Raw genomic sequence first — 12,859 nt, forward strand, 5'->3', positions numbered from 1 at the left:
AGCCCCAAAAGGCATGTACCTTACATAATTTTAATCAATTATACATACATGTCTTCTATTATAGATGTGCAGATCACCATTTGAGCCAAAGCTATGAAGTACCAAATATAAAGGTGCAGAGATGACCACATATAGTTAAATAATTATTATTGTCATTTGCAATGATAATAGATAATGATCTGATCAGGATCTGATTGAAATTTGCCGTTTTACGGTTTATTTTTAGAAGTAATGATTTCTCCTTAAATGTCTTTGTTTGCACCTCAGCTTTCCTTATTAACGGTATCTGCTCATGAATCAAAGATGACAGAAATAAGACTGCCCTGTGTCCTCCTGGGCTGCGCAGCTCGCCCATTTAATTATTGATTTTTTTTCCATAGCCTTAGGAAGTGGAAGCTATAAGCCACATTTACCACATGGGGCAAAGTCTGCATTTATAATGCCACTGAGAACGCCACAAGGACACTGTTTTAGAAATCTGTTTCTGGCCAGGTGGGAATTACCTGAAACATGCTCAATCATGTTGCCTGATTTTCATTATACAGTCTCTCACAAGGAGATAAGGTTTCAAGAGTGGAAGTCGTCTGAGCTTGGACCAGATTTATGAATGGTCTTCGCTTGATGGTTGAAATTCCCTTTCTGGGATGAAAATTGTGGTGAATTCTACATCTGTATTTGAATAGATGTTTATTTAGCTGTTTACACCTCAATGGCACGCTCATGGGAGTCTGAGTCACACCACTGCGCTCAATGACATCAGTCAAGGCATGTTATCGGGATAACGCTTTCTTTATCATGAAAACAAAGGGAAAATAAATAACAGCAAATGTGAAACTGTCCAAATTCAGCTGAGGTCATTGTACAGCTGAAACCCCGGGGTCGGTCTTCTGGGAACAGTTAAGCAATTGAGACTAAAAGAAAGCAAAATAGCTTCATTGCGGTGATGAATCACAGACTGGTCTGTCTGGCCAGTGTTACGCAGGGGTGGACTGAATACGGCTGTTTCAGCTGAGTCAAGGGAGCTGTGAAAATATGCAGGAAGTGACCCTGTTTTTCTCATCCCGTGAAAACTTCATCCCACTTTTCCTATTGGACCGGGACCATTTATCTTAATTAAGTGTAGTTAAGTAACAAAAGAGTCCAATCATGTTGCTGTCAAAAGAGGAAATTTGTCAGCGTTTAAGTGAAAGACCTAATTTAGCTTTCACTATAAATCAAACAAAGCACAATCAGATGTATGAAAACATTTGCACTGCCATCAAGTGGTCAAGATTTGTAATGAACATCTTTTTAAGAAAGTCTCGCTGAAGTGAAATCAATGACATTGACTGAAGCCACACTAAATCTAACCTTTGACCCAGTTTCTTTTGAGTAAACATCTTATTGTGGTAAGAAAAGATTCACATTAGGTTACAGGTAAATTGTTTAAAATCAAAATGATTTATTAATATTTGTTAGCTTATATCTCTAAATAACATGAACGGTATGTCAGTGCATAAATAAAGAACATAAATTATAGTTTTCTAATAGGTATCTGATACCAGTTTAAATGAAACAAGTCGATTAGGATACAGTTAAATAATACTGATGTTTTCCTCAGGTCAGCAATTTTTGCGTGAATTATCATTTAAATGCGGATGTCATTTATCTTGGATGTGCTGCTAGTCGGTGGACTACTGCTGCTGCAACTCTTCTGTAAGCCTCGGCCTGAAAAACAGGCAAATGTGCATGAATAAATTAGTAAATGATTTCATAAATGTTATTTCAGATCAGTTCTGTACATTTTTGTTACTTGTATTTATCAGAAACCGTCTGAAGTGGTTTGCATGACCATTTAGAAATGGCCAAATTTCAGCATAACTACAGTTATATACTAAAGTCTTAAGGAGCATTTCAATTATAAAAGAAAAAAATAAAATATATTAAGTGCAATAAATAAACAATATTTACTTTACCATTGTATAATATAATATAATAATATATGTGTACAATATACAATATTAAATATTTTTGTAATTTATCAACACATGCTACAGAGTAGTTTAAGTAATATAATACACAAAAGTATAAAAAGTAGATTATTATATATAAATATTACATACAATAAATATACGATATTTGCATTTCAATTTTGAAATTTATCAATAGATGCTACCAAAGTAGTATCACATTCATTTTTGCACTCAAAGATACTTGAAGGAGAAGTTCACTTCCAAAATGAAAATTTTTCACATTTTTCCTTATTCAAGATGCTCCTGTCTTTCTTTCTTCAGTCGCAAAGAAATTAAGTTTTTTTTTTGAGGAAAACATTCCAGGATTTTTCTCTATATAGTGGGCTTCAATGGGGATCAATGAGTTGAAGGTCCAAATTGCAGTTTCAATGCAGCTTCAACAGGGCTCTACACAATCACAGCCTGGGAATAAGGGTCTTATCTTATTAAAAAAAAAAAATGTACATACTTTTTAACCACAAATGGCAGTCTTGCACTAGCTCTGAAATGCGCATGTGTTGGAAAGGTCACGCGTGGTTGATTCTGCGTCTGCGTACTTCGGCTTTTTAAACACTTGGTCGGTACTTCCGCTAATGTGTGAAGTCGAGCTAGTGCAAGATGAGCATTTTTCTTGGAAAATGGCCAATTGTTTTGCTAGACAAGACCCTTATTCCTCAGCTGGGATTGTTTAGAGCCATTTGAAACTGCAATTTGGACCTTCAACCCGTTATTCCCCATTGAAGTCCACTATATGAAGAAAAATCCTGGAATGTTTCCCTCAAAAACCTTTATTTCTTTCAGAAAAGAAAGACATTAAACACTTTGGATGACATGTGGGTGAGTAAATGAATAGGAAACTTCCTTTATTCTGCAAGTGAAGTTCTCCTTTAAAGGCTTACGGTAACTAATTACCATAATGGAAAACCCTGAAAAGAAAGACAGGAATCCAGCATGATTCACTTACTTCTGGACTATCTGGGGATGACACAACCACTGGCTGTCCCTTGTCTGACGTCTCCCTAATGTTGAGATGAAGAGGAATGTCCCCTGGAGTGAGAAAAGAAAAACCTTGTGTCCTCACAGATTGGCCAATCCACTTGAATCAAATCTAGTTACATACAATTTGACTTCATAATATGCATTACGTCTGGTAAATGTCAGTTTTTTTAAAATGTGCTTAAATACCAAAACAGTTGCCATAATGTAACTCTTTAAACAGAATGGCCTTACCAAGCATCTCAACACCAAGAGTCTGAGCCAGCTCTTTAGCCCCATCTGAGCCGAAAATGTGTGTTTGATGACTGCACTTGGGACACTGGAAAACACTCATGTTTTGTACCAGACCCAACACCTAAAAAGGGCAAAACACAGCCTTAAATGCATATTTATTAAACAAAACAAAACAAAAATACTGGGGTCGATCAGGTGACTCCTGTCGGAAATTACCGTCAAAGAACTAACACAAAACAATGATTGAAGATACTGATATTAACATTTGATGGCATTTTTAATGCTTCAATGTGAGTGCTTAAACTCTATTAAATTCCACTATAAATGAAAGAAGATAATTTACTCACCCCCTTATCATCCAAGATGTGCATATCTTTCTTTCTTCAGTCATAAAGACTTTTTTTTTTTTTCAGGATATCTCTCCATATAGTGGACTTCAATGGTGCCCCGAGTTTGAACTTCCAAAATGCAGTTTAAATGCAGCTTTAAGGGGCTCTAAACCAGCTCTTCTTCCTCCTAGCCGAGGAAGAAGGGTCTTATCTAGTCAAAAGATTGGTTATTTTCTAAAAAAAAAAAAAAAAATTTACAATTTATATACTTTTTAACCTCAAATGCTCATCTTGTCTAGGTCTGTGTGAACTCTTGTTTATTCCAGTTCAAGACAGTTAGGGAATGTCGAAAAATTCCCTTCTCATTTTCTCAGAGCTAGACAAGATGACCATTTGAGGTTAAAATGTATATAAATTTCATTTTATTTTAGAAAACAACCAATCGTTTCTCTAGATAAGACCTTTCTTCCTCAGCTGGGATCGTTTAGAGCCATTTGAAGCTGCATTTAGACTACATTTTGGAAGTTATAGAAGTCCACTATATTGAGAGAAATCCTGAAATGTTTTCCTCAAAAAACAATTTCTTTATGACTGAAGAAAGAAAGACATGAACATATTATATAACATATATATATTTTGGATGATAAGGGGGTGAGTAAATTATCTGTACATTTTTGTTCTGAAAGTGAACTTCTGCTTTATTGACAAGTTGAAACTAAAGCCTTTAAACACAAAAGCAAATGCTTTACCGGAACGTTAACCTTTCTGAACATCTCAGCACCTCTTCGTGCATCTAGCAAAGCAATGTCTTGAGGCGTAGACACAATTACAGCGCCTGAAAGACAAAATGGACATCAGTTTTGTATAAATTACACACTAAGCTTGACATCTGGTGTATAAACCTGTCAAAAGCGTATTTACATTATGTTTAAGAGCTGTAAAAATGATTTCATAATGAATGTTTTGAATACTAGAAAACATTCAATTCTCTCCCACCTGATACAAGAAATGACAATCTGAATTGAAAAAAATCCAAGTCTCTGTGTTGTGAGTGACATTATGTAGAATGCTTCTTTCAGATTGTAATAGGTGCCAAAAAGAGGCAGACAGACCATAAATCAGCTGTAACTTTTGTTTATTTACCTGCTATAGGAACATTCTGAGTAATAGACAGCTGGACGTCTCCAGTTCCAGGTGGCATATCAATCACAAGGTAATCCAGATTGCCCCAATCTACCTGCTTGGAAAAAGTCATTATAGTAGCGAAAGGCACGGCAATGTTGAGTAAATTGGATTATTTTCTTCGACTGCAGAAAATGACACAATTTTACATGGAGCCAGGGTAGAGAATAATTCATGCACAATCATTCAAAATGTGCCAATAGATGGAAATTGAACTCTGTTGAAGAAATCACATCTATTTGTGCTGGATGAGGACAATTGAGAAAAATAGATGTGACAAAATCCTATTATCAACAGCAATTTCCAAATCCAAATTACACACCTGTCTAATGAGTTTCTCAATAGCTGACATCACCATCAGACCCCTCCACACAATAGGTGCAACCTCTTCAACCAGAAAGCCCATTGACATACTGCAGAGGATGGAGAAGCAAAAAGAAATACCTTAAAAGTTTTGAAATTAAATCATATATAAAAAAAATATATATACTAACATTCTAAAAGTTGGGGTCAGTGAAATAAATACTTTTATTCAGCAAGAACGCATTGCATTTATCATATAGTAAAAACGTTTATAATGTTACAAAAGATTTATATTTCAAATAAATGCTGTTTTTTGAACTTTCAATTCCTCAAAGAATCCTGAAAAAATGTCAGTTTTAACAAACAGCACAACTGTTTTCAACATAATAAGAAGAAATGTTTCTTGAGCAGCAAATCAACATATTAGACTGAAGTAATGTTCACATTTTACTGTATTTTTGATCAAATAAAAGCTTTGGTGAACATTAAAGACTTCTTTTAAATACATTTTAAATATCTTACGGACCCCAAACGTTTGAACAGCAGTCTATATAAAACAATACTCTTGCACTATAATTATTAATCAGTAGGGATGTAACGGTTTTATCAATATTGTGGTATCACGATAGCAAAACTATATTGATATTGTCGTGGTCACATGACGATACGAAACAACAGGTCTTCAAAGCAAAAAGTGTAGTTTGTAAAATATATATTTAAACTTCTTATTCTAATATAAAAGGTCTTTAAAGTTGTGTTTTGGGCCATTATGCTTTGGGACAGTATCTGTCAAACAAACAAAAAACAAAAGTACAATATGGCTTATGGCCCTTCATCAAGTTTTCACTGTGCGTTTCAAAGCGAAGCACACACTTCGTTCAGACGATCAGCTCTTGATCCGATGTTTTCCACGCCTCAGAACGGCTCAGTTCACAGTAAATGCAGTGAACTTGTTTATTGCATGTATTGTGAGTTTAGTGTGCGTTTGAGAATGCAACAATTACAACATTTCAGTAGTTTTCACTGAAGCTGGAGTTTTCCATCTAAATAAAAGCTCTACTGCCATTTCCGTCAAAATAAAAGCTTAAAAGTGCAGTATGAATTGCTGACAGTAAATGAGTAACAGTACTGCAGTGCAAATTTAAAACATCTCTTTGTGTATAAATTAGGAAATAAGTATTGTAATTTCCCTACTGTAGTATAAAGCAAAAATAACATACCTATGGACTATTCATTTTCATTTATTTTACAGTGCAATTGTTTTACTATTGGCCATTACTGTCATAGGAATAACAATGATATAAATTTGTTATTATTATTATATTCTGATTTGTTTGGCTTTCTAAAACACCAGTGTGAATGTAAATCAGACTGAGACAGTATAAAACAAAAATTTACAGATACTGTACTCACCCCCTTGTCATCCATGTCTTTCTTTCTTCATTCATAAGAAAATTATGTTTTTTCAGGATTTCTCTCCATATTATGGATTTCTATGGTGCCCCCGAGTTTGAACTTCCAAAATGAAGTTTAAATGCAGCTTCAAAGGGCTCTAAACAATCCCAGCCATGGAAAGAAGAATCTTATCTAGCAAAATGATTGGTTATTTTCTAAAAAAAAAATTACAATTTATATACTTTTTAACCTCAAATGTTCGTCTCGTCCAGCTCTGTGTGTACTCTGTGTAGAAATTAAAAGATATAAATTGTAAATGTTTTTTAGAAAATAACCAATTGTTTCGCTAGATAAGTCTCTTCTTCCTCGGCTGGGATCATTTAGAGCCCTTTAAAGCTGCATTTTGGAAGTTCAAACTTGGGGGCACCATAGAAGTCCATTATATGGAGAGAAATCCTCACATGTTTTCCTCAGAAAACATAATTTCTTTATGACTGAAGAAAGAAAGACATGAACATCTTGGATGACAAGGGGGTGAGTACAGTATCTGTAAATTTTTGTTCTGAAAGTGAACTACTCCTTTAAAGTTCAGGTACAAGTAAATTCACTGACTTTTTTCTGATTTTCTTAGTTAAGAACATGGGTTTGAACTCTCAAAGTGCAATAGATAGAATAATTTAACTTTAAAATGTACAAAATTTTCATATTTTTTCAAGTCTTCATTTGTCTTTTTTTTAAATATCGCAATAATATCATATCATGGACTTCATATCATGATATTATCATATTGTGAGATTTTGATATCGTTAGATCCCTACTTATCAGTCATGTACTTACCAAGGAATTCCAAAATTCACAAGTGGTCTCATGAAGTTCTCTGAAAATAAAGAAGAAATGGAACAGACATAATTGACAAACTTTTCTTATGAAACAAGATAGATTTTGTGTACAAAGCAAATGTGGCCAGAAAACTCACTGTCTGTTAATTCAGGGTTTCCTTTTAGGTTCATTAACTTTGGAATGGAGGGTCCATAGACATCAGCATCTAGAAGACCCACTGATTTACTCTACATGCAACAGTGGTATGAAAAAATATATTACTGAAGGCAACTCAACTAATAAGAATTGAAATAATTTAGTGGTTTCAATACAATGTCTGAGATAGGGTCACCTGATCATTAGCCATAATTCCAAGAGCAAGATTCACTGAGAAAACAAGAAAACGAAATGAGGGTTTCAGAGAAACATTGGCAGTTGATCAAAGAATAAAACTAATTGGAAATGACTGTGGCGTAAAAAAAAACAAAGGTCAATGAATGCAAAAGACAACAGACCTGCTGTTGTGGACTTTCCCACCCCTCCTTTCCCTGATGCAACAACAATAACCTCTTTGACTCCAGCTATGGGCTTCTGTTTTGGCAAACCTCGTGCCATGTGCTGCCTCTGTCTCTCCTGTAGAGTTCGTTCATCGGCCCCTGAAGTCTAAACAGAGAATATGCATCAGTAACACAGTCCTGACTGTAATGTAACGTTGGTTGGGTTTATCTATACAAAATTAAGTTACTTTACTTACCTTGAAGCGGATTCCATGTCTAGTTTGATGTGACGGAACAAATCTGCAAGGTAAATACGGTGTGCCTATAATATTTGAGGAAAATGTATAGATTTGCAAAAGCTTTTTGTAGCTGTCGAGTAATTTAACCATCTTATAAACTTCCAGAGACGAGATCTCAGACTATGTCACGGGCAAAACAACGTTTCCTTTTGACACTCGTTTCGCTCATGACACTAATAAAATATTAAATATTGCAAATACAGTGCAGCTTTTCCAAATACAACGTTAGTTAGCATGGGCTGTCGTGAAGTAGTCGAACTGTCGTCGACTGTTGATGACGTGTTATGTTTGGGTTCACACGCGGAACCGGAACCCTCTGTAGTTCCATAGTTCATTTCCATAATCAGTTAATTCGTGAAGTTCATTCAGATTTAGAAACGTATAAATACTTATACTTTGTATAAAAACTATTTCGGAATTACATTGAGTCAGAGTCATTGAAATCGGCAGTTTCCGGCTTATTTCGTAGCGATGTCCGAGAGAACAGATAACGACATGAAAGCGAGAGTGATTCTCCAGCAGTGTCTGCATGCACGACTGCAGGTCAAACCTCCAGATGCTGAGAGTGAAGCTGAATGGGTTGAGGTATTGACAAATAATGAAATAATTACTAGTAACCACAATACCGTGTTGTCCAAATAATAACCTGTCCGGTGTATTTCTTACTATTCAGATTAATAGGGGAATGGTTATCTACATCTGCTTTTTCAAAGGTGCAACTGAAGATATAATTCCCAAAATGGGTATGCAATTGCTCCTGTCTGAAATTTGCATTAAAACCTACAGTCAAGCCTGAAATTGTTCATACCCCTGGCAAATTCTGACTTAAAATTACTTTTATTCAACCAGCATGTTTTTTTTTTTTTTTGACCGGTAATGACACAGGCTTCTCCCAAAAGATAATAAGGCATCATTGTGGAAAAAATATTTCTCATCTTTTATTTACATTTGAACAAAAAGGGGCATGTCCAAAATTATTCATACCCTTTGCAAACTGTGACAGTCTATGGGAAAATCCAAAGTTTATTACCATTCCAAATATTCCAAGCTGTTCTAAAGCATCCTAATTACCCTGATTCATTGGAAACAGCTGTTTTAATCAACTCAACAGGTGAAAAACAGAAGCTCTCTGCTGTTGGTTTGTGGACAGGCTAAGACAAAGGAGCTCACTGAAGACCTGCGGCTGCGCATTGTGGCTGCTCACAAGTCAGGAAAGGGCTATAAGACCATATCTAAATGTTTTGAAGTTCCAATGGCTACAGTGCAAAGCATTATTAAAAAATACAAGACGTTCCGCACTGTGAAAAATCTCAGAGGACGTGGTCGGAAGCCAAAAGTGACACCTGTGCTGGCCAGGAGGATAGTGAGAGAGGTAAAAAAAGAATCCAAGGATCACCAGCAAGGCCATCCTGATGAATCTGGGCTCTGCTGGTGGCAACATCTCAAGACAGACAGTCCAACGGACACTGCACACCGCTGGGTTCCACGGACGCAGACCAAGGAGGACACCACTTCTCCAGATAAGGCACACAAAAGCCGCTTGGCCTTTGCAAATGCTCATCTGGAAAAGAAGAAGAATTCTGGTCTTCAGTTTTATGGTCAGATGAAACAAAAATGTAATTGTTTGGCCACAACGATGTAGCCTTCATTTGGTGTAAAAAAGAAGAAGACTTCAACTCTAAGAACACCCTCCCCAAACATGCTGGTGGGAACCTATTGTTTTGGGGGGGCTTTTGTAGCTGGTGGACCAGGGAAGCTAATCACAATAAACGGCACCATGAATAAGAAGCAATACATCAAAATTCTTAACAACAACATCAGGCAGTCTGCAGAGAAACTTGGCCTTGGGCACCAGTGGACATTTCAGCACGACCACGACCCAAAACACACAGCAAAAGTGGTGAAGAAATGGTTGGCAGACAAAAACAATGTTTTGCAGTGGCCCAGCCAGAATCCTGACTTAAATCCAATTGAGAATCTGTGGAGGGAGCTAAACATCACGGTGATGGCAAGGAGACCCTCCAACCTGAAAGAGTTGGAACTCATCGCTAAAGATGGGCAAAAATACCAGTGGAGACATGCACAAAGCTGGTCAGCAATTATAGGAAGCGTTTGATTGCTGTAATATCAAAAAAAAAAGGCTATTCTATTGATTATTGCGTATGAATAATTTTGGACATGCCACTTTTTAATCAAATTATAAAATAAATAAATAAAAGATGAGTAATATTTTTTTTCCACAATAAAGCCTCTTGTACATCATCTTAGTATCTTTTGGGAGAGGCCTATGTCATTTCCAGTCAAAAAAAAAAAAAACTTGCTGGTTGAATAAAGGTAACTTAAAGCAGAATTTGCCAGGGGTTTGAATAATTTCAGACTTGACTGTATATTTAATAAGAGTTTAATTTACAGTTGTTTTTCCCACTTAGTGAACACACTGCTGAACATGAAGCTTTGTGAGACAGAATCTGGAAAGTACACCTCAGTCCTTCAGTTACCTGGCAGTGTTCTCATAGTGCCGCAAGCTACGCTTGGAGGAAAAGCTAAAGGAAAAGGGATGCAGTACCATGGCAACATTGGGAAAGATGAAGGCTTGAAGCTGTACAACAGCTTTGTGTCTCATTGTCAAAATGAACTCTCAGCCTGTAAGAGCAGTGACACTGTTACAGAGGTCAAACATGGAACATATGGAAACAGACAAGTCCTGAAGCTGGATACAAACGGACCTTATACTCATTTAATGGAGTTTTAAAAATTATATAAGTTTCATTTGTTTGTAGATCAGTAATTTATGGGTGTATGAAAGGACAGTGGCCTATATGGATCATTCAGAAGTATGAATATACATTTATAGCTACACTCCTAATTAAAATATATGTAATGCATACACCTAGTGTTCTGTTTTTGTGGTATATTGTGTTGTAATTTTTTTTGTGTTTTTCGGGTATGTTAAGCACATCTACAGCTGAAGTCAAAAGTTTACATACACCTTGCAGAATCTGCAAAATGTTAATTATTAACCAAAATAAGAGGGATCATACAAAATGCGTGTTATTTTTTTATTAACTACTGACCTGAATAAGATATTTCAAATAAAAAACATAAAGTTTGAATTATAAAAATTATCCCATTCAAAAGTTTACGTACCCTTGATTCTTAACTTCTTTTGTTTGTCCTGAACAGTTAAACTGCCCGCTATGATATTGATATTTATTTATATTTTCATATCATCAAAAATATGATAATTCAGCAAAATAAGGAAAAATGTACACATCTTCATTTTGTTCAAAAGTTTTCACCCCCAGCTCTTAATGCATTGTTTTTCCTTCTGAAGCATCAGTGAGCGTTTGAACCTTCTGTAATAGTTGCATATGAGTCCCTCAGATGTCAGATGTTTTAGCCTAAAATATTCTAAGTGTTACTCGTCGTAATTGCATTTTTATTAGTAACAATTCAATTAGAGAGCTCTACAAATGAACTATTATAGTAAATTCTTACTAGTAACAATTACAATTATAGAGCTCTCTAAATGAACTTTAACGAGTAATAATTCCAGTTACAGAGCTCTCTAATTCAGTTTTTACTAGTAACAGTTCCGATTAGAGAGCTCTCTAATTTAATTATTACTAGTAAAAATGCAATTAGAGCTTTACAATTCAATTTTTACTAGTTAAAAAACACATTAAAGATATGTTCAATTGCAGAGCTCTGTAATTGAATTAAAGAACTCTCTAATTCAGTTTTTACAAGTAATAATTCCATTTAGAGAGCTCTAATTCAATTGTTACTAGTAAGAACTGAATTAGAGAGCTCTTTAATTCGATTACATATCTTTAATGTGTTTTTTTATTAGTAAAAATTGAATTGTAGAGCTCTGTAATTGCACTTTTACTAGTAATGATTAAATTAGAGAGCTCTCTAATCAGAATTATTACTTGTAAAAATTGATTTAGAGAGCTCTCTAATTGAAATTCTTACTAGTAAAAATTCTGTTGTAGAGCTCTGTAATTAAAAATGGATGGAAGTTAATAAAGACATATGACTAGTAAAAACTAATTTGTGGAGCTTGAGTTAGAGAGCTCTCTAATTATAAGTAAATATAATTACATAGAATTTACTTTGAAAATCCCAAAATAAAGACATTAAACTATATGCAACAACTGAATTAACGCTTCTAAAAGCAACACCGTTTAACCAAAGACTATGCACGCAGATATCCATGCCTGTTAATTGTGTTGTAAATGCAACTGGCTTTCAAAAAAGAAAAGTGATATGAGTAATGGGGGGCCTGTGCCCCATAGAGCTTTAGGTCTAGCAACTCCCCTGGTTACTAGTAAGAATTGAATAAGAGAGCTCTCCAATCAGTGTTGCCAGATCAGGTGGAAGATTTCCAGCCCCAAAGCTCACCAAAACCCGCCCACTTCAACAAAAACCAGCCCAAATTTTACCTGCCAAAATAATGAGAATTTTATTGCCATGTCAAGGTTGATAAGGACCATATTTATCTCTTTAAAAAAAGAATAATGACAAAATAAAATAAAGATAAATCAATTTCACAGGAATATGGATCAAAACAGTACGAAAATATGCATAAAATGTCCAGAAATCTTTTCAAAGTTGAAATTAACCCATGAATTTAACCCTTGGAAAAACGCATGCATCATTTTCAATGTCCACAGTAAAAAATATACTAATTTCTGTGCAAAAAGTGCACAATAAAGTGATGAGAAACAAATGTAATGTAAAACCCCTTTACTCACAAGTCATCACATCTCACTAACGTAAAAGACGTAAATTGATTGACAGGTCTCTGT

The 12,859-nt window shown here is 35.2% G+C and overlaps 2 protein-coding genes across 2 annotated transcripts; one reads left to right on the plus strand and one right to left on the minus strand.

The window, feature by feature from the left end:
* Positions 1-1,607: 1,607 nt before the first annotated feature.
* On the minus strand, positions 1,608-8,306 carry nubpl (nucleotide binding protein-like). Its single transcript, XM_073827070.1, has 11 exons — positions 8,004-8,306; positions 7,765-7,912; positions 7,602-7,636; positions 7,407-7,497; positions 7,268-7,307; positions 5,055-5,145; positions 4,694-4,787; positions 4,300-4,385; positions 3,222-3,342; positions 2,956-3,038; positions 1,608-1,707 (listed from the first exon to the last, which is right to left on the minus strand). Exons 1-11 carry the CDS (start codon positions 8,133-8,135, stop codon positions 1,645-1,647), a joined length of 984 nt encoding a protein of 327 aa, XP_073683171.1. The 5' UTR covers positions 8,136-8,306; the 3' UTR covers positions 1,608-1,644.
* A 46-nt stretch (positions 8,307-8,352) lies between these two features.
* Positions 8,353-11,105, plus strand: dtd2 (D-aminoacyl-tRNA deacylase 2). Its single transcript, XM_073827071.1, has 3 exons — positions 8,353-8,630; positions 8,719-8,788; positions 10,475-11,105. The coding sequence occupies exons 1-3, from the start codon at positions 8,517-8,519 to the stop codon at positions 10,795-10,797; spliced, it is 507 nt and encodes a 168-aa protein (XP_073683172.1). The 5' UTR covers positions 8,353-8,516; the 3' UTR covers positions 10,798-11,105.
* The last annotated feature ends 1,754 nt before the right edge of the window (positions 11,106-12,859 follow it).

This window comes from Garra rufa, chromosome 21 (genome assembly GCF_049309525.1).
Source record: "Garra rufa chromosome 21, GarRuf1.0, whole genome shotgun sequence".
In the NCBI taxonomy this organism is placed as follows: Eukaryota; Metazoa; Chordata; class Actinopteri; order Cypriniformes; family Cyprinidae; genus Garra; species Garra rufa.

Coding starts and splice junctions, on each gene's coding strand:
- nubpl (XM_073827070.1), bottom strand. CDS start 8,135: ATGGTTAAATTACTCGACAGCTACAAAAAGCTTTTGCAAATCTATACA. Junction 7,498..7,601: donor GAATTATGGCTAATGATCAG/GTGACCCTATCT, acceptor TGTTGCATGTAG/AGTAAATCAGTGGGTCTTCT. Junction 4,386..4,693: donor TCAGAATGTTCCTATAGCAG/GTAAATAAACAA, acceptor TTTGTCTTTCAG/GCGCTGTAATTGTGTCTACG.
- dtd2 (XM_073827071.1), top strand. CDS start 8,517: ATGTCCGAGAGAACAGATAACGACATGAAAGCGAGAGTGATTCTCCAG. Junction 8,631..8,718: donor GTGAAGCTGAATGGGTTGAG/GTATTGACAAAT, acceptor CTTACTATTCAG/ATTAATAGGGGAATGGTTAT. Junction 8,789..10,474: donor AGATATAATTCCCAAAATGG/GTATGCAATTGC, acceptor TTTCCCACTTAG/TGAACACACTGCTGAACATG.